Source organism: Sceloporus occidentalis, unplaced genomic scaffold, assembly GCF_023333645.1.
Source record: "Sceloporus occidentalis isolate IW3139 unplaced genomic scaffold, rSceOcc1.0.p SCAF_3, whole genome shotgun sequence".
Lineage (NCBI taxonomy): Eukaryota > Metazoa > Chordata > Lepidosauria > Squamata > Phrynosomatidae > Sceloporus > Sceloporus occidentalis.
The window spans coordinates 225,504,398-225,526,068 of NW_028316983.1; the positions used below are offsets into that span (position 1 = coordinate 225,504,398).

The 21,671-nt window shown below is 40.2% G+C and overlaps 1 protein-coding gene across 2 annotated transcripts in view; it reads right to left on the reverse strand.

Annotated features, from left to right (window-relative positions):
- The window catches only part of LOC149317573 (R-spondin-2-like), a 152,484-nt gene that overhangs the window by 68,711 nt on the left and 62,102 nt on the right, over positions 1-21,671 (reverse strand). For both annotated transcript variants that reach the window (XM_089518939.1, XM_089518938.1), the window contains exon 2: positions 8,688-8,876. In XM_089518939.1, coding sequence (XP_089375065.1) covers positions 8,688-8,876 — 189 coding nt within the window. The remainder of the gene's footprint in view (positions 1-8,687; positions 8,877-21,671) is intronic.

Here is a 21,671-nt window from a genome sequence, read left to right on the forward strand (position 1 = left end):
AACTATACTTCTCAGAAGTGTGTACTTGGTCAAGGCACTTTGGTTTTTCTTCACTGTGCATGAGTTTGTAAAAAATCACAGCAATTTACATTTACCATGCCTCAGAACCAAAAACACACAGAAAAGGCACTTTGGAAGGTGACACTCTCTCGGCTTCTGAAACAGTGCCTGCATGCCTCTCAAGCTGACTCATATCATCATCATCATCATCATCATCATCATCATCATCATCATCATCACACTATCATTGTCAAAGCAAGGGAGACTTGTTAGCAATTAAAGCACGCAAAATAAAATTTAAAAAACCTTGAGGCCTCTGGCCACTCACCACCTCCTCCTTCTGCTCCCCCCTCCTCCTCCTCCTCCTCCTGCTCCCCCTCCTCCTCTTCCTCCTCCCTCCTCCTCTTCCTCCTCCTCCTCCTTCTGCTCCCCCTCCTCCTCTTCCTCCTCCTCTTCCTCCTCTTCCTCCTCCCTCCTCCTCCTCCTCCTCCTCCTTCTGCTCCCCCTCCTCCTCTTCCTCCTCCTCCTCCTTCTGCTCCTCCCTCCTCCTCTTCCTTCTTCTCCTCCCCCCTCCTCCATGCGCTGCACGGCCTGGGGGCGGGGCGGAGGAGGCAGAGGAGGAGGTGGTGGGTGGCGCGGGGGAGGGCGGGGCTTCCCCCTTCACCTCCTCCACCCCAGGCTGCGCGGCCCTCCTCTTCCTCCTCCGTGCGGTGCAGGAGGAAGAGGGCAGCGTGGTGAAGCGCTGCAACCAGGGTTGTCCCGGTTTTTGGCGGCACCCAGGACGGGAGGGGCAACCCTACGCACCCTACGCATGCCGTACTGCAGGCCTGAGCCCCATTATTTTTCCCTTATTTGCCTTATGCAGGGGGGGGGGGGTCCGAAACACATAAGGGATGGGCCCACTGTATATACTTTTGTTATTATTCATACAGACTGTGTTACTTTTTAAATTTTGTGAATACCTCACTTTTTTCTTTCTTCTTCTGGTTACGTTAGGTTGATATTCCCATTCACTCATACCATAGAGATATGAACATGTAAGTTATTTTTAAAAAAATCTCTCTCTCTCTCTCTCTCTCTCTCACACACACACACACACACACATATATATCATATATGCCCTGTTACTCACACTGAGATGAATGCACATCTCATAGGAAAGGAATCTTTACATCTCCTAGAAAAAACACTGAATACTGTATCCATTGAGCTTACCATTTTGCATACTGTATATGTAAGGACAGCTGATGAGAGCATCAAACTTTTCTCTCTCTGACTTTCTTTGTCATTAAGGGAGCAATAATTATTCGTTGTTTCTTATTATTGGATTCATACAGATCACAAATAAAGAAAACCATAAGGTGTTATTATTTCCTTTCTTACAATGGAGGGAGTCTGCCTAAAAACCTGGAAACCTCAAAACAAATTCATCTCCTAATTTCCACAAATATTTCTGAAGTGCAAATTGTTCATTTAACAGAGTTCCCTGGTTTCCATATGCATATTTAGTACCTGGACATTGCCGGACTACCCACAAGGTTTTCTGAGCCAAGGCTTGGAAAAGTTACTTTTTTGGACTCCACCTCCCAGAATCCCACATCCATACCGTGGCACTGGCCATGCTAGTTCCAAGATTCTGTAAATTGTAACCCAAACATTTCACTTTTTCAATATCTAATCTGGTACAAGATTTGCACTTGACCTGCAAAGAGATTGAGTCCATGTTTATCACATTCAGCTTTTGAAAGAACTGTAAAATAAACTTTTGCCCAACCAAAGAAAGGATAATTGACAGGCCAAAGGAACCAGTGCATAAAAGGTGAAAGTGTATATAGATTCCAAGCCATCCACTACCTTGCTTCTGCTATTATAGTGAGACTATCTATCTATCTATCTATCTATCTATCTATCTATCTATCTATCTCAATATAGGGACTCAAAGTGGCTAACAAAATTTAAAACAGTACAAGTTAAAACCATTAGCATTAACACATTAAAATGTAGATGCAAAGTTTGAAAAACAAATAAACAATTTTAAGAAGTTAAAAACATTACACATTAAAATATATTAAAAACTCTATTCAAACCTTACACAGCGTTTAAAGTCCAACACCTGCACCATGCAGATTTGGAAGCTCTTGTATAAGTCAGCTCACCCCCAGGCCCTAAATAGTCCATACAACCCCATAACAAGAATACAGTTTGGGCATGGATTTTTTAATACAAATATTATTGAAACACCTTTGCACTGCTCATGATCTTGTAATATGCTTTTGACAAAGAGATAGTTGTCTTGCATGTCTCTATACTAGATCAATCATCCAAGGATACCCTAATCAAAATCTTAAGAAATAATTCTGCTTCCTTTAGAGAATGGTTAGATTCCTTCAACTCAGCAGGAAAAAAACACATGTGCAGTTTAAGGGATGAAATTACATGACACACTCACTGTATGTAGCCAGAAAAACACAAATCTTTAAAACAGTCTTGCAAATTTGAGATGCCTAGATCACATCTACTGAAGAAAATTAGTTTTGAAAAATGCATTTTTTGATCATTCTAGAGCTGCTGCATTCAGCCACATGGCATTTACAGTGTTATGCTTGGCCATTCTGGCATGGTCAAATCCACAGAAATATTTTCCCTAAGATATAGATTCTAGACTCTTCTGATGCAAATTGGTAAATCTTCCATTTTTTTTAAAGTTGAAAATTTCATGTCCTCAAACATATTAATAGGCTAGGCATTTTACCACGAACGTACTTAAGCCTCCCTCTTTAAACATCAGTAGGGATTTTAAATCTAGCCAGAACTATTTTTAAACAGTAAAAACATTGTCAGAGCAACAGGGGGGAAAATGTCCAGAGTCAAAAAGAGCATTCAACATCAGAAGGAGAAAGACTGGTTGCTATTTTTCATGTATTTTGACAACTTCTGAAAGATAGCAGCGCTGAGTGTTGTATAATGCCCAGTACAAGGCCAGTCCAAGACTTTTTACTGCTTGAAACAAAGGACAAGATGGCAGCTTCTACCAGGCCACCTATCAAAAGTAATCATGGTTGCTTTGATCCCAATAATGGAAGAAAAAACTCCACCATGCTCAAGTCTGATGAGATTCTGGGTGTTACAGTCTTTTTTAAAAGGAAATACAGTGGGCCCTTCCCTTATGCAGGAGATCCATTCCAGATTCCCCTGTGAAAGGGGAATTCTGTGTATGCTCGGGAGCCCCATTGCAAACAATGGGGCATGTGCTCACAGCGCGGTGCACACATGCCATTTGCTTCATTGCTGCGTGGCTTCAGTATAAGCTTGAAGCTACGTATGGTACACCCGGGTATGGCACGGGAGAACTATATATTTCTAAACTATGTTCTGAAGTCTTTTTTCTTAATTAAAAATTTCTATCCCACCTTATATCAGAAGATCTGAGAACAGTATACTACTAAAATCAATACAAGCAAGTTCAAACAGTATTTGAACAGATTAAAAACTTATTAAACATATTAGCAAATAAAAACAGGTTTAAATGATTGAAATACCATGCCCTCCAGCACTTTACAAATGAAAACTGGGACACAGTAGCCAAGCAATATCAAAACATGGTGACGATGGGGAAAGTTATTAAGGAGGAAGAACCCACAAACTAGGAAATGCTGCAGCATTCCTTATACCTGAGTCTATGGGGAAGGACATGAATCTGCTCCCTTCTCTCCTTTCCTTTCTGCTAAATAAACTGAATCCAAATAACCTTTGCACTTTGCATTCAGCCTGCAGCAACTCAAGTAAGATGAGGACAAAAGTGAAAGTGGGAGAAGGAGAAAGAAACTGGAACATTTTAAAAACCTCTGAAAAAGTGGGATGAAGTACCATTAATCAGGACTGTCATTTGGATAGTTGGAAGGTATGAAATATTTTAAAACAGTGTGTACAGCATTTGAAGTAAATCAATAAAGCTCAAAACTTTAATAAATGGCCCTGTTTTTATGTGGTGCCTAAATGATACCAGAATGGGTGCTAACCGGGCCTCCAAACAGAGGACATTTCACAATGGGGATGCAATGGAAAGACCCTCTCCCAAATCCTTACACAGTAGACCGACCTCACTGGTGGGACAGAGAGGAGCCCCCCCCCCCCCCCGCCCCCAGCAGATCTCAAGCCTCATTTCAGACACATAGAGGGAGAGACACCTCCTCAAGTATTAGGGCAGTCCAAGCTAAAAATAAATTTAGGATGTAGAGAAGAGACAACATCTCAGGATGTTTTTTAAAAAGACAATTTTATTCTTCCAATTAGCCTAAAAGAGTGTTTTCCGTGTGTACACCTCACAACTAATGTAAGCTCAGAAAACACTCTTTATGCACTCTCTGCAGGTGATTTTAAAGTTGCATCACCCAAAGAAGGCTATTAAATATTACTAAGGTGAAATGTGTTGGGCTAATTTGAAAAATAAAATTCTCTTTTTTAACACCCTGAGGCTTTGTCTTATCTTTATATCCTTTCGATTGGGTGTTACCAGTCCTCATTGCTTTTCAAAAATTGCTTTTCAATTTAACAGCATGAACACATTTCAGATAATTAAGCATACACAAATCAATTAGATTTATTTCCAGATTATTAGCTGAGAGTGCTCAGTGCAAATCTCAGTTACGGGAAAATTGGCACATGTCTGAACTGAAACATTTTGCCCCTAGTACTATTAGAATTCCATGAAAATTTGTGCCAATATTCAACCATCTCTCAGAAAAAGGCATATTTCTAAAAAAAAAAAGAAAGAAGAAGAAGAAAATGGTAGATTAAAAAAACAACACAGCCCTGCAATTTTAAAAAGATGACAAAATAAAAAGTGGGAGGGGGGAAGCATTTTAAATGGGAAGATGTCCTAGTATCACAATTAAAGCATGTAAAGCTGAGGCCAAGATTCCAAAGTACTTAACAAATGAAATATAGAAGCTACACAGTGGGATCATTTTCATTTCCCATCTGAAAGCAGCCACATGTTAGGCATTAAGGAACACATAACACGACTTGCGTTTTGCATGGTCCATGTGGATACAGAAATTTTGATAGAAACAAACAACGTGACAATTAAAAGCAGTAGAACATGCCCAGAACATACAGCGACAATTCTGTTTGGTGAATTGTCTCCATGAGTACCAAAGTTCTACACTGTATGTGAAAAACAAGTAAGGGTCCAACAAATTCCACTATTTGTTGTTTTTAGTTCCTGTGATGTCAGCTCTGATTTATGGTGATCCTATGAATGAGAGATTTCCAAGGCACCCTGCTACTAATGGCCTTGCTAAAGTATTGCAAACACAGTTTACAGTTCAGTATAGAGTATGCCAATACTTACATCAGATCTTTTGTTACTATTTAAAAAAAAATACAGAGGAAAGTGAATGGGGAAAACTGATAAAGTATTCATTGGCCTGTTACAGACTGCCAAAATAAAGCTGCTTCGGGTCTCTTTGGAGGTATGCTATTTAAATGATGCATGGGTCCTAAGAGTCCGGAAGTCGCGCCAAAGCCACACTCCATTCCTAAGCACCGGAGTGCAGCTTTGGTGCAGCTTCTGGATTCTTAGGATGCATGCATCATTTAAACAGCATACCTCCAAAGAGACCCGAAGCAGCTTTATTTTGGCAGTCTGTAACAGGCCATTGATTGATAAAATCTGGAATACTGAGAAGCAGTTTCAGCTGGGTAGTGAATGCACTCTATGTTTTAGGTTGCATCCAATTTAACACCACTTTAACTGCCTTGGCTCAGTACTATGGAAATCTGGGATTTGTAGTTTATTGCAACACCAGAGCACTTTGTCAGAGAAAGCTAAATATATCACAAAACCACGAACCCCAGAATTAAGCCACTGCAGTTAAAGTGGTGTCAAAATGTGGTGGTTTTTTTTCTGCAGTGTGGACAGTCCCTTATTAGTCTGAGGTTTAAAGGAGCTATCCAAGGTGCTGAATCATACCCCAAAATAGGACAGGTAAATGAATAGTAAATGGGTGCTTTAGATTAAACCTAGAGCTGATTGGCCACTATGCTAACATGGAAGCTATCAGTCACCATTGCAGCAGAGGGAAGAGAAGTGATAAAAAAATATTAAAATACTACATTTAGCATTAGAATGCACTGAAGAGAAATAGAAATTTAGAAGGACAATTTAATCAAATTAAACTATTTATTTATTTATTTATTTATTCGAATAGTTATATCCCACCCTTCAGCCCTAAAGGCTATCAGAGCGGCTTACAATTATTATTTTAATTACACAGTTCCCTGCCCTCAAGCTTACAATCTATTTATGATATAACTGTCTTGGAAACAGTGGAAAACTCATATTGAAAGAATGAAGCCTGTTATCTTTTATTTCATTCTTTAACCTGCTGCGTTATCTACTGAGTAATGTATGACTTAAAGTAATTTAAGGTTAACAGATTGCTTGCTCTTACTCTTGTATCCACTGAGGTTCTTTGTATGCAACCTATGTACACATATATAGTTTGTTTTTTAAAAAATGAAAAGCAATACTGCATATGCACACACACGCAGATATATAGGCAATATGAACTCACACATTCCCACAGCTTTTTTACTCTTCTTTTCAAATTGCTGAAAGCACACAATACACTGTTGTGTGTTCTCATGTAATGAGATTTCAGCTTCACACACAAAAAAAACAGTTGTGTGTTTGTATGGTATTAAATCTTAGGGGTTTGACAGACTGGCAAGGAAAGGGGCAGCTGCAGGCCGCTCCAAAAGGCCAGTCTGCTGAGCTCCTATATTAACAAAATGAGCCTCCCTTCACACTCACAGAAGTCTCTGGTCCAAATCACACAGCAGAAATCATTTAGTTTGAGAACACTTTTACTGCCCCAGCTCAATGTTAAGGAATTCTGGGAAGTCTAGTTTTGTGAGACATTTAGCCTTCCCTGTCAGCAAACTCTGGTGCCAGAATAAACTACAGTTCCCAGGATTCCCTAGCACAGAGCCAGAGCAGTTAAAGCAGTCTCAAACTGGATTTTTTCCCCAGTCTGTTTCCTTTCCATGTTTTGGTGCAGCTGCCAAAACAAGATCAGATGTTTGTCCTTCCCTCTCAGTTTAATAACAGTTTAAACTATTTCACAGTTTGGATAAACTAAACTATCAAAACCCTAAATGAAGGGTGCAATATCTTTTCAACCTCTGTGTTCATTGCAGGGACAGGCATAGCCTCTGTGTGTGTCACCACTACCATCCCACTACCATCCCACTAAATCCCCATTTTGAACAGAAATCATTCCAGTTCCCTGGAAGAATTTGTGTCCGTGGTTTTGTCAGACTACCCAGCATGGATTGAATGCTACATAAATAATAAGAAAATAAATAAATAAATGTAATTAAATAACCATGGATTTTGAACAAGAATTTCTAGCAACTGACAATTCAGTAGGAAGATGGGAACAAACTGTCCAGGAACTACGTATGAAAAGAGGGCTTTTAGGATTACTGACTCATTTGTTAAGACTGACCACACATACTTTCCAAACATTTTCCACCAGCACAACAGCTTGAGTACTCCGCATTTTGAAATGAATGGCTGGCAACAGGAAGTATTTTCATGAAACATTCATCTTGACACTATGTAGTAGAGTGCAAGTATTAAGCTGAGTCTTAGCTGGAGCCCATATATATATATATATATAGAGAGAGAGAGAGAGAGTTCAAAAGTTTTGAACCTAAGCATACATTTAATGTCACCCTAATAGCTAACTGCTGCTAGTGTAATGGGACTTTATTCCTGCACCTTCTATGCTGCCCAAACACTTGCTCTAAAAGGCCTCCCAGTCATCTGGAGCAGGTTTTGATCATGCATGGTGGGTGAGGCATCCCAGGGAAAGGGAACCCACACAGTTCCACTGACAGAAGTGGATCCATCAGTCAAACTATTTGAGTGAATCCTGACAGTAATTTCAACCATTAAGACACAAACTACACTGAACATCATGGAATTAACTTCTAAGGAAACACACATAGGATTGTGTTGCAGATCTGGAATTTATCAAGCATGAACAATGTTACATTCAAAGTCACCATAAAGTGCATGGGCAATTGTGCAGACCTGGAAAACGATCTTGGAAAACAAAAAAAGAGCACTGTGTTGCTTTTCAGAGCTTGAGCAAGAGCTTTTAGAAATAGAGTGTCATTTCACATGCCAAAACAACAATTTAAGAATGAGCACATACTTAGATCAGAACCAAGAGAAATAAAAAGGCAATGTAAATTATGAGCTCCTGACACAGAAGACCACATGTTTTGACACATATTTTCATGTGCAACAGTAAATGTGTTTTGGTATGTAACACACACTATGTATCAGAAAAGGTAACAGGTGAGGAAGAACATGAAAGAGTTATTCTGAGCCGGTAAATATATGAAATACTTCAAAAAATTACATCTTATTCTTTTATGAAACCCACAGGAGACTTTTGTTTCAGGGAATCAGTCAACCTAATAGAGACATGCAGAAGTTATACAAGACCATACAGTCTGTAGAAGCAAACTGGAAATCCCTTTAGGAAAAAAATATTATAATGGGATGGAGCTGCCTCTGAAAATTTCATTTTTATACTTCTTATTTCCAAAACTAAGTCACTGGTGATTGAATTATACACTTTAAAATTTGAAGAAAAATTAAAACTCACTTGAACATCTGTTCATGTCTGGAGCCCGGAGACCATAGTACCCTGAAGGGCAGGAATTCAAGCACTCCCCATATTGTCTCATTCCTTCTCTTCGTAGAAAGAAGAACAACTTGTGCTGACATCTGATGCATCCATTGTCCTTTGAGCAAGACAAGCAACCTTTGCATATTGGATTTGGTCCATAGTTGGCTGTGAATTAGTTTTTTAAACAAAGAGAGGGGAAAGACAGCAGGGGTGTTAAAATGGAAAAATAAGTACATAACTTTATCTTTCCTTTAAAGGCTGTACATTACAATGAATCAATTAAAGAAACCTTGGGCAGACATGACAGCAATGTGGATACTTTCAATTTGCTTTTGGAAGTGAAACTTGCATTTCTTCACATACCATGTGGAGTAGTTCAACAAGCTAAGATTATTAATATAGATGCATGGTATTAAATACAGCTGGAGAGCAAAATAAAATGAGACACAGCAGTATAAGAGAAGACAGTGGACTACTTTAATTGGAGAGAGAAAGAGTGTGCATATGTGCCTGTTACCCACAAAAAATACTTGCTTTCTGTTATTCAGTCAGAAGTAAGACACATAAGAACTAGGATGAAATGATATTTTTTTTAAAATTTACCTATGCCCCCTTTACCTTCTACTTGGAATTAGTTAATAATATTACATTTAACATGCAAATTGAAATAAGAGTACAGTCTTTCAATATGAATATTTTGTGTCCTTATAATAAAAATAATGTAACTGATTTTTACATTATAATAAAAATAATATAATGAAATTGTGAATGCCATTAAAGAAATTGTTCTTCCAGTGTTTCTCAACTTGTGGGTCACAACCCATTTGGGGGTCAAATCACCTTTTTACAGGGGTCGCCTAAGACCATCGGAAAACATATTTTCAATGTTCTTAGGAACTAAGACACTGCTAATTTTATGGTTGGGGGTCAGCACAACATGAGGAACTGTATTAAAGGGTCACAGCATTAAGAAGGTTGAGAACCACTGTTCTAGACTAAGTAGCAATTAGATCCAGAATTCCTGCTAGGTCAGGATCATCCCAGACCCTGAGATTTTTGGTCAAAATCCTGAGAACCAAAGATAAGTCGTAGCATTTACCAGAACAGCTTGATGCCATCCCTGAATCTTAGGATGAATATAACAATTAAGAAAATATTAGCCAATTGGAAAATAAATTATCCAAGTTCAGAGTTTAATGGGGCAGAGGGGAAACAAACTTTTGCTAAGTCTGTTTTTAACACATTTGCAAGCACTGTTTTTAGGAATACATGTAGTCCAACCAAAGAAAGTGTTCGAAGCTCTGTTTTGAACATAAAAAAGCAAAAAATTCCCCAGCACTGTTTTTAACACTTTCCCAAATGTTCCTTTCAACATGAAGGAGATGTAGTAAATCTTGTTAAGAAAATCCCATGATAGCTTTGCCTTAGCATCACAGAAATGACTTGAAGGTACAGATCACCAGCAGCAACAACATATATCTAGGAAGCAGTTCTATGAGTGGAATACTTGAAATAAAAAAACAACAACTAGTGGCCAGTGGTTTCTTAACAACAATAGTGTATACTGTTTATTTAAATCAGAGATTAGAAAGCTACAGTCATTCCTCCTAACTCACATATCTGAGATCGGCAACCATGAATATCCGCGGAGGGGCAACCTCTACTATTTTCAATGGCATGCATGCATGGGCCAAATGCACAGGGGCACGCCCCATTCAAGCCCATGGGGCTTGAATATGTGCGAGTCTCCATTTTGGGGGGAGGGTCTGGAACAGATCCCCCACAAAAATGGCAGGCCAACTGTATTTTTAAAAGGTTGTTAGTCATGGTTCTAAGGCCTTCCCAGAGTAATTAGTTACCATTTTACTTACTGTATTTTCTGGCATATAAGACTACTTTTAAACCCAGGAAAATCTTCTCAAAAGTTAGAGGTCATCTTATATGCTGGGTGTCGTCTTATAGGGCAGGTGCTGAAACTTCCAAGCTGGACTGGAGAATCTGTGGTTGCTGCATATGGTGGGGGGAGCTCAAAATTGCCGCAGCCACATCCCCTCCGTATGTGGTGACCATATGAAAGCAGGAAGGGAGGCGCTGTACAAGTACGGTAGAATAAAATCTTGGAAACAGGGAGGGCTGGGCAGGCAGGGAGAGCTGACCAATTCAAGCAGGCTTTGCATACAACATGTTTTCCTGGTAAGTACCTGCATGTCATAAGCATTTGAGTTAAAATTACCATATTGAAATCAAATCTTACATTTTTAAAATTTTTATTTGGTGTGCGTTGGAAGAGGGGTAGTCTTATACGGCAAGTATATCCCAAACTCTATATTTTAACTGGAAAAGTTGGGGGTCGTCTTATACGCCCAGTCATCTTATATGCCGGAAAATACAGTACCATTTTTAAAATATCCAGAAATTTTGCTTTTCTGTTTCTCAAAAGGTAATGAAAATAGTTACTTTTACTTATTTCTATTGAAAATCTGAGTATTATATGTTGCTGGTCTTTTGTTCAAAACACACTCTCTTCCCATCCATTTCACTGTCATCTCAACACCCACAAATGTGCATGAGTAAGTATTAGAGTAAGTCTAATTTATAAGCTCTTGTTTTCACAGCTTCTGTCTTTACCTATTAGTCTTATCTAATGTTGATTTTAATTTCCAGTGATCTATTTATACTAACATTTCTTTTAACAAATCTTATTTTCAGTTAATCTGATTGTCTTCTTGGCACACACCTTAAATAATTCCCATCTCATAAGATACAGATCCCATCATAAGATACAGATTTCTGGAAGAGCTATCAGAAGAGATTATGATATAGAAGGAAACTGAGTGGTGGTAGCATAACTTAAACAAGACCAAATTTGCAGTTTCCATCACAGAACACTACTGAAATCATTTAATCAAAGAGCTGAAAGGGACCCTAAGAATTATTTAATCCAAACCTTTGCCTGTGTAAGAATCCACTGCTAAGGCATCTCTGAACTTCTGAAAAAGTGTTATGTTACTTCTATATGCTAAGGAGCAGCTCGTCCTTCATTGTGAACACATAAAAAGGCTCTGTTTCTTCATGGAAAGTAATATTCTGGTGGGAGGAGTCTCAGAAAGGAGGCCAAAACTTAAGAGATTTTTTTCTTTTTAAAGTCAATAGTCTGACTGATTAAAGATCTTAGGCCCGGTACAGACAGGCCCTTTGCGGTGCACCCATGATGTGCTAGGGTTGCTTGGGGGCGGGGCATGCACATGCCCTGCAACCCTAGCACATCATGGGCAGGCCGCAGCTGCATGTCACCATCCAGATGGTGTGCACAGTGATGAAGTGCCAGCAGTGCAGTGTCGAAACGGCCCTGCGCCGCTGGCATGTCATCGCACCGTCGCTGGCGCTTTGGCATGGCACAAGTGCATATGCTCCTTTCTTGCTGCGCAGCAGAGCTGTGGAATTTGGTTGCTACAGCGCTGCTGTGAAGCAAGGAGAGGCGCCTCCCCGGTGCCTCTTTTTGGCGCTCTGTACCATGCCTTAGTACATGGAGTTCCTTTCACACACTGGTTGACATCCTGTTTGTGACATATGCAGGCATTAAGTCCATCTTACATCTTGATATGTCTTTGGTTGTTGCAGAGGGTGGCACTGTCTTCCACCATCTGCAACAATCAAAGCCCACCCCCCACCAACTGTAGACTCACCATTCAGCAACTGTTGCCCCCTCACACCCATTCCATGGCTAATGGAGAGTGGAGGGATTGGAGAAACACCTGTTTATGTCTCCATAACCAGAAACAGAATGATTACATCCAGTGGTGTACCTAGTATATTTGACAACTAGTGTCGATCATTTCTCAGTATCCCTCTCCTCTTTTTCACAGCATTTCCCATGTCTGGCAGAGCTGCTGGGTGAGTGGGAGAGGAAGGTTGCTCTCTTTACCACCTACCAAACAGACCCGCCAGACCTGGAAGGCAGCCCTCCCACCAGTGCACTGAGTAACACCCCCCTCTGAGGTGTCACCTTGTGCAGTCCATCCCTCCCACATTTCCCTGACATCATTCACTGAGACTTACAGAGATCAGCAAATCTCAGCAGAGAATGTAATCATTTCATATTTGGCAATGGGAACATAAGAAGGCACTTCTCCAATCCCGCTGCTCACCAACAGCCACAGAATGATGGAGTGGGAGGCTGCAGTGGCTAAACAGTAAACTGGGGAGAAGATTAAGAGAAGTTATGTAGCTGAGAGAAGATACATAGCCTGTGGAACCATTATGCTATGATGTGTGCTACTGGATCTCGGTCAGAGACTCTTAACACATGAAAGTGAAGGGCAAGCTTCCATGGCAATTGCAGGCCCATAAAAGAAGCGGCAAGTCCATGTTACTATTACATCAGGTTGCCATAAAATTCCTATAAAGTAAAGCATGGGGAGAATTAAGATAGGAGAGTTGAATGTATCAGTTCTACTTTCTCCTGCTTTCAAAGAATAAATCTCAAATACTTTCAGCTGAACTTAGAAAGACATTTTGTGAATTTTGGAAACTTCCTATGAAAAAATGAAAAATAAATCTCTCTGACCTCTGCACTGACCAAATTCAACAGGTACACCTATTCTGACAGACATAAAGAGGACTGGGTTCTGCCAGCCTGTCATCTTGCTGTTACAGAGATGAATGAGCACAAGGTGTGGAACTCATCTTTTGTCTAATACAGTACTATCTCATTTCCACAAAGTTTCCTCATATCAGTTGTTTTCCTGTCAGTGAAGCTCCAAAACTAACTGTAAGTCATCACAGAGAAAGCATGTGTTTTGCAATGTAACCATGATTTTTAAATACTTTTATAGTTACAGGACTGTGGCATCACTAAATGGTGGAGAAAGAATATCACATATTCCAATTGCTATTTATTTATATATTTATTTCAAGGAGTTATATCCCGCCTTTCTCCTACAATGCTAGCTCACATTGTGTCCCATGTTCTTTGCAAGTATTTTTTTGAAAACAAGGTGGCTGGGAGGAGAGTGCAACACTACCTGGTAGTGCCTTTCAGCATTCAGATTTTTTTTAAAACCCTCATCCACTTGGATAAAACTTCTGAATAACTCTGGAATATTTTCTGATCCCATGAGTATTTCAATGTGTTTGTGGGTGTAGAATAAAGGGTTTGCTTTTTTGGAACTATTCTTGGAGGGAGGACATTTGTTTTAAGAGAAAACATTCCAATAAAAAAACTTCCCTGCTTATACAATAAAAGCCTGTTCAGTAGCATCACTAGGGGCTGCAAGGGGTACGAACCGCTGGGTGACATCCCAGAAGGCAAAATCTGGTAGAAATTGACTTAAAGGCACATATCCACAAGTAAAAAAGGAAAATACAATAGATTTGTTGGGATAATTTTTGTTCCAGCTGTCTTCTGTTGAAAATAAATCCCTGTACTTGGTAACTGGATTAAAACAGATGACACTGTTGGAAAGTCTTGAGGTGACAATGTCATAATGTCTCTCTGTGAGTTCTGTAACAAAATGCATCTTTGGGGTATTAAAGTGCCCCATCTGGTAGGATGGAGGTTAAAACAAGTAAAAGCAGCTACTTTATTTTCTTTTGATTAATGGGAAGATAATTGCTTTTTAGAAAGGTGTAATTAGGCAGAACTAGTTGAACTAGTAGAACTAATGATGAATAACTACTTGGGAGGCCTTGTGGATGTAACTATGGCCCGTTATAGACGGGCCTAAAAGTGTGCGCTCTGCATGTGCTAGGGTTAGGAGGCGGTGGCACTTACGCACACCCCCAACCCGAGTGGCGCAGTTGTGACGTAGTGGGGCCGCGTGAGGGCGCATAGAGTGCCCTTTCTGCAGCCCAGGAAGGAGCTCCATTTCGGAGCTCCTCCCAGGTTTGCGTCACTGGGCGCAGCGTTTACATGGCTGCACTCAGCAACGCAGAGGAGAAAGGGGCCAAGCGGCCCCTTTCTCCTCCTCCCCCCCAGGTGTCCTCTGCGTTGCTTTAGCAGCTTCCTTGCGGCCTGGAAAGCGGCGGATCGGGGCCTCGGAGGCTGCCGTTGTGGCAGTTGAGGCCCCGAAACCCCGGGGAAAGCAGCGCCTACAGGCCGCCTCAAAGGGGCGGTCTGTAACGCGCCTATAACTAATTCATTTCCCACGTTCCAATGGACATAGCAGCTCTTTTGAACAAAAACTGCACCATTTCCGGGGGTTTTAAAAGGAACATGTTGGATACTTCCATTGTAAAGCATTATTCTCTTCTTTCACTCTTTTTTCCCATGTAGGGATGTTAAAAAAAAATAAGAAATGTTCTTGTCCTCAGCCAGAACAGTATCTTGCACATTTAGATAATACATTTTTGAAATGCAAACTGCCACAAGATTTTTCATCTTATGCCAGAATAAAAAAGTAGAAACTTTTTCACCAGCAGCAGTAGTTTAAAAATTATTTTAAAATTCTATTTTATATAAAATATACTTTTTGCACAAAAATTGTGTGAACTGTTTGCAAAAAAAGTCCTCAAATGCAAGATAGATAGATAGATAGATAGATAGATAGATAGATAGACAGACAGACAGACAGACAGGCAGACAGACAGACAGACAGACAGGAAAATGTGAAAAAACTAATCTTAATCCAATAGGGAGAAAACCTACTTAGTTTATTTTTATTTTGGCATGCAAGAATTAAATAAATGAAGATTTGCATCCCGAGTCCAATGATCCTCTCATTTTGAGATATCGCTCAGTGGGATATAATGATTGGAGGAAAATATGTTGGTTACAAGGAACTGTTTTGGCCAATAGTGAATTCAAGCAGAGGTGTCACTAGGGGCAGGCAAAAGATTCAGACTGCATTGAGTGATACCACCAGAGGGGAGGTGACACTGTGCTTGGGCCCAGGGTACTTGAAGGACCGCCTCTCCCCATATAATCTGCCCCGCGCTCTCAGGTCGGCCGGGAAGCAACTGCTGAGGGTTCCTGACACGAGATATTCCGTGACTGCACAGAGGGCGTTTTCTATCTCAGCCCCGCAGCTTTGGAACTCTCTTCCCGGTGAGCTCCGCTCGGTTACCTCCCTTGACCTGTTTAGGAAGAAGTTGAAAACCTTCCTCTTCCAACAGGCTTTCCCCCAGATGCTATGATATCTGCTCTCTCCCCGTGGCACTAGCATTTTAAGCTAGTCTATTGTTGTGGTTTTTAATCTTGTAATTTTTTATCCTGTTTTTAATAATAATTTGATGTATTGTTGTGATTTTTATATGGATACTGTTTGTAAATTGTACATTGTGTAGTACCCTTGTTGTAACCCGCTTTGATCTGCCAGGAAAAGCGGGCTATAAATAAACAGTTTATTATTATTATTAACAAGGTGCTCCAAAGCCCCATCCCCAAAAAGAAAGAAGGACTCTTCTTGGTATGCCACTCTCCTTTGGGCGGGGGGGGGGGGAGGTCAGGAGTAAAGCACAGGCCTTTCTCTCTGCTCTTCCCCTCCCACAGCCTTCCCCTCCTGATATGTTTGGCTCCTTTCTGCTATTATCCTTTGGCGGGAGGCTGATTACTGTGACATCCTCTTTCCTTGAGGGTGGAGATCTTTTGTAACTAAAAACTGTTCTTGCTCAGAGGGCCATCCCATATTCTCTGTTTTGGGTGGTGCAGGGCAGTGATGGTAATATATTGGTTTCTCCAGGGTGATAACCTCCTCCTTATCCTCACCTACATCCCCAGGTGGTCCATGGGGGTAACACCAACCCTGGTAACACCACTGAATTCAGATGGAGAGTGTGCACACAGAAACTACACCAAACAGGGCCATGGATTAATATGAGGAAAGCACATTCCAACTCTTTAATTCTAGGATTCTATGATTATTTGAATGATTAAGATCACTTACATCTTTCAACATCAGAGACGTAGTATAATCACTCAAAAATTCACTGGCTGTCATTACATATAAATGTAATTACATACATATGTACACAGAGACACACCATTCTGTCCTGGCTGGCATGACATACAACCATCAGCACTTGTCTATCTCTACATTTTCCATTACCCTTCCCACCACCTCAACATCTTCTTATGTATGACACTGACTACATAACACTCCATCCCAAACATTGTTGCCATGCATTTATGTCTCAAATAATGAAAACTAAATTTGTTTTCATCAGTCTTTTAATATCTAAAATATTTCAGCTTGCTGCTCTGGACTAACATTAGTCTCATATGCAGGTGAATAAACAGAGATTTAATTTTTTCCCCTTTGATGGCTTGTTTATTTTGCCTTTTATTGTAAGTTCTAACTTTTCCAAGCCCCAAAAATCTGCAGGGATCCAAAGACAGGAGGCTCCAACAAAAACACAGGCCCAAAACCATATCCACCCAAACAGCCAAAGACAAAAAAGAAAAGAAAAGAAACTGAGGCATAAAAAAAATCCAAAAGATGTGAAGGAGAGCAGCACTTAAAATCAAGAAGTGCAGTGATATAAGAAGGAAACCAGATAATATAAACTGTTGTCGAATACTTGATGCTTGGGACTCATTAATTATAAAGCTAAATGAAAACTAAAACTAGTGGCAGGTGAGGGGTAGAGTGAGGAATGAAGTTCCACAGATTGTTCAGTAATATTTCACTAATACTTTCAATTTATATCAAGGTGATTCAAGACGGAACAAACGAAATGTTTCTATCAGCCTCTGTACCAATTAGAGATCATTCATATGTTAACACTCACCAGTGGCTCCATCTCTTTTAAGCTTCCCTTGTGTAGACAAAACAGTGCTGTTCCCTGTGGCATTAGAGTTTGAAATTGCTGTTTTAAATGTGTCACAACTGGATCATAGGATTGTTTTCAGGCTGCTTTTAGGAGCTTTTAAAGAGTTTTTTTAAGTGTTTTAAAAACGTTTTTATCTTGGTATAGTTTCAATTTGTTTTTATTTATTCATTGCCTCAGGAGCCCTTGTGGGCTGGGAAGTAATACCAAGATAGATAGATAGATAGATAGATAGTCAGACAGACAGACAGACAGACAGACAGACAGACAGACAGACAGACAGACAGTCAGACAGACAGACAGACAGACAGACAGACAAATATCCTTTCACCCTTGTTTCCTACCTGGACTTGATCCATAAATAACTGGGGACTCAGTGCCAGAGCCAGAGATCTGGCAAGTCTAACTACCAGCCAGACTCCCAATCTGGATTGAGAGGCCCATGTCTACTACAGTCCTCTCTCCGTTCTTGCATATTTAGGATCCACGCCTCTTGATTATCTGCAGGGGGTGAATGGAGGAAGTTAAAATGGAGCATGCGCCTGGGGCATGCACCTGTGGTGCACCCCTGCACACCCCCATGAAAGTGCACCTCCATTCAAGCCAATAGGGCTTGAATATGCAGATTTTTTTTCATTTCTATTGGGGGGGTGTCCGGAACAGATCCCCCGCAAAATGGAGGGGGCACTGTATTTGGTTTTTAAAATATCCACACTAATGCATGTGTACACACACACACACACATGCATGTACCATATTCAGAATGGAAATAGAATGGTTCCCAATTGGCAAAGGGGTCAGGTTGGACACAGAAGATGATAGGAGGAAGGAATATCAACAATTTAAGATATGCACATAACACCATACTACTAGCAGAAAATGTCACAGACCTGGAACAACTACTAAGAAAGATCAAAGAAGAAATTAAAAGGCAAGCTTACTGCTGAACATAAAGAAAACAAAAATAATGACCACAGGGGATCTACAGATATTCACCCTAGACAATGAGGAAATATAAATAGTAATAGAGTTCCCATACTTTGGGTCAAACATTGATCAGAATGGGGATTGTAGTCAAGAGATCAGAAAACTGGGGATGGGGAGGGTAGCTATGAAGGAACTAGAAAATGTAAAGATATACAACTAAGCCTGAAAGTTAGAATTGTATAAGCCATTGTTTTATCATGTACTGATACAAGAGCTGGACAGTGAGGAAAGCGGATATGAGGAAAATCAATTCATCTGAAATGTGGTGTTGGAGAAGAGTGCTGAAGATACAGTGGGCCCTTGGTATCTGCTGGGATTTGGTTCCAAGACCTGTTGTGGATACCAAAATCTGTGGATGCTCAAGTCCCATTAAATACAATGGCACAGTGAAACAGTATCCCTTATATAAAATGGAAAATCAAGGTTTGCTTATTGGAATTGATACTATTTTAAATATTTTCAAGCCATGGATGCCTGAATCCATGGATAAAAAATCTGTGGATATGGAGAGCCAGCTGTAATGTGGACAGCCAAAAAGACAAACAAGTTGGTCCTAAAAATCTTCCTGGAAGCCAAGATGATAAAGTTGTACTTTGGCCAAGTCATGAGAAAGCATGACTCACTAGAAAAGACCATAATGCAAGGAAAGGTAGAGGGATGTAGAAAGAGAGGAAGACCACATGCTAGATGGATGGATTCTATTAAGGAGGTCATAGGCATAAATTTGCAAGATCTAAGCAGAGCAGTGGAGGATAGGGAATCTACGAGATGTCTCATCCATGGGGTCCCCATGAGTCAGGATCGACTCAAAGGCAGTTAACAACAACACCAGCAATGGTGTAGTGATTTTTTTTCCCCTTGAGGAAGACACACTCTTTTTCTCATTTGGTTCCCCACAAGTAGTGGAAGTCTATGGATGAACTTCACAAGGCTTTTGCAAGGAACAGGATGATTACCATAAAGTATTCTGCACACGTATAAAATGTGCAATGGAAATGAAGAAATTCTTTTGCTTAAATATATATAATGCATTCCTATACATGTGCACACCATTAAAAATGAATTCATCACAAAGACTTTTACAGGCCCTAGGTTTCTCTTTTCTCTTAAGTTCAATGCCAGAAAAATATTTTTGTTTTACAAAAACACTCCTAATTTCTCTGGCAATTTACTCATTTTTAAAAATATGGTCCTCTACAATTTCAAAACAGGCTGTTTCTTTATTGCAATTTTTCAGGCCATGTTTGACTCCATACCTCTTTTTAAAAACCACTAGTGTGAACTTCCATGCCAGTAATGGATATATTGACAGAACCATAACAAAATTAGAAGGGCATCACTGGAAGGACCAATCTGCTCCTAATTTAGAGTAGTGGATAGCTGATATATGTTTCTCATTGATGTTTGAACTGGCTCTTTTTCAACAGAGAAGCAAGAAACAAGACTTTCAAGAAACCTGGCCTAATTTGGTTGAGTCATTTGTTTTGCCATTTTATATTGCTCAGAACAATTTTCTATCCTTATTTTTATTCATATATTATTATTGAGCCAAGGTGAGACCCTTTGTTAAGACTATTGTTATACAGTCTATATAGTGTGCCCATGTCATATGCAGGCGCCTTTTATGCAGCTTTCAACTTATGCTGAAAGCAGCGTGACAGACTTTACAATGGCGCACGCGCCATGCCCCACATCATGCATGAGCCCATTATTTTCAATGGGGCGTGAGCATATGCACTATTTGCCTTATGCGGAGGGGTCTGGAATGGATCCCCCACGTAAGGCAAGTGCACACTATATAAACAGCCTGGGTTCAGGTTATCTGAAGAATCATATCTCCAGTGTTTTAAGGTCATCTGGAGAGGCCCTCCTTTCTGTCCCACTACCTTCTCAGGCCCATTTGGTGGGGAAATGGAAAAGAGTCTTCTCAGTGGCTGCTCCAAGACTATGAAACTCCCTCCTCAGAGAGACCCAGATGGTCCCATCCTTGCTGTCCTTCCAGGGGCAAGTTAAAACATTTTTGTGCAGCCAGTCCCTCACAAACGGTTGAGGTTAGGCTCTTAATACTGAGTGGTGCTTGTTTTCAAATTTCTAAGAGTGTGTGTGTGTAAGCACTCAAAAACAGTACACTTTATTATTTGGGGGGAAAGTGGAATATAAACATAATAATAATAACAATAATATGGGATATAAATATAATAATATAAGAGCCGATACAGGACAGGCCAAGAGGCCAGTAGCCGCACAAAGCCACACTCCAGTCCTAAGGACTGGAGCACAGCTTTGGCGCGGCTTCTGGCCTCTTAAGATGTATGTGCCATTTAAACAGCATACCTCAAAGTGACCCGAAGCAGCTTTATTTTGGCCTGTCTGTACAGGCCCATAATATAAATATAAAATGTAATAATTATTATAATAATAAATACACTAGGCCTTCTGCATTTGCTGGGGTTAGGGGTACAGGACCTGCATGAAAGAGGAAAACCACAATTAAAAAATACTCTTTTTTACTTGAGAGAACACGTCTCTCTGCATTTGTAGGTCCTTCAGTGCAATTCTGTGGTCAACGTCCACCAGAGGTTGGCCACAGAATTGCACTGGAGGACCTACTAATGTCTAGAGAAGTGTTTTTTCTAGGAATTTCTAGGTCCTCTATCAAGTCACTATGGTCAGCATCCAGCACAGTCATGCTGGGGGTCCAGAAATGCTTAGAGAGAACATATTACTCAAATTCATGAATAATTAAAGCCACAAAAGTTAAAGCCACAAATGTGGAGGGCTGACTGCTATATTCCATTTCAACTATAATGGCAATATCATATGGAATCTTGGGGTATACAGTTCGGTGAGTTCTGTGGCTGAGAATTCCACATACTCCTTCATAAATTGCCACTCCCAGGATTCCATGGGATGTTATCATGGCAGATAAAATGGAATATAGCACAACAATTGCATAGTGTGAATGGGCCCAAGGTCAGATGAATAGTATTTCACCATCAACAAGCACAAATAACCAGAAATGGGGGTTGAGATCGGTAGCTTGAACAGTTTATCCTCATATATGAGAGTGAACTCAAACTTGGCAGTGTCTGAGAAGGCATTTTGAGGATGGTTTATTCTATGGGCTTTGGGGCAGAGAAAATCAAGAAATGCCTTATTTAAAGGAATTTAAAGTTTAGTGAAGTGTCCTTAATGTTTGGCATTGTG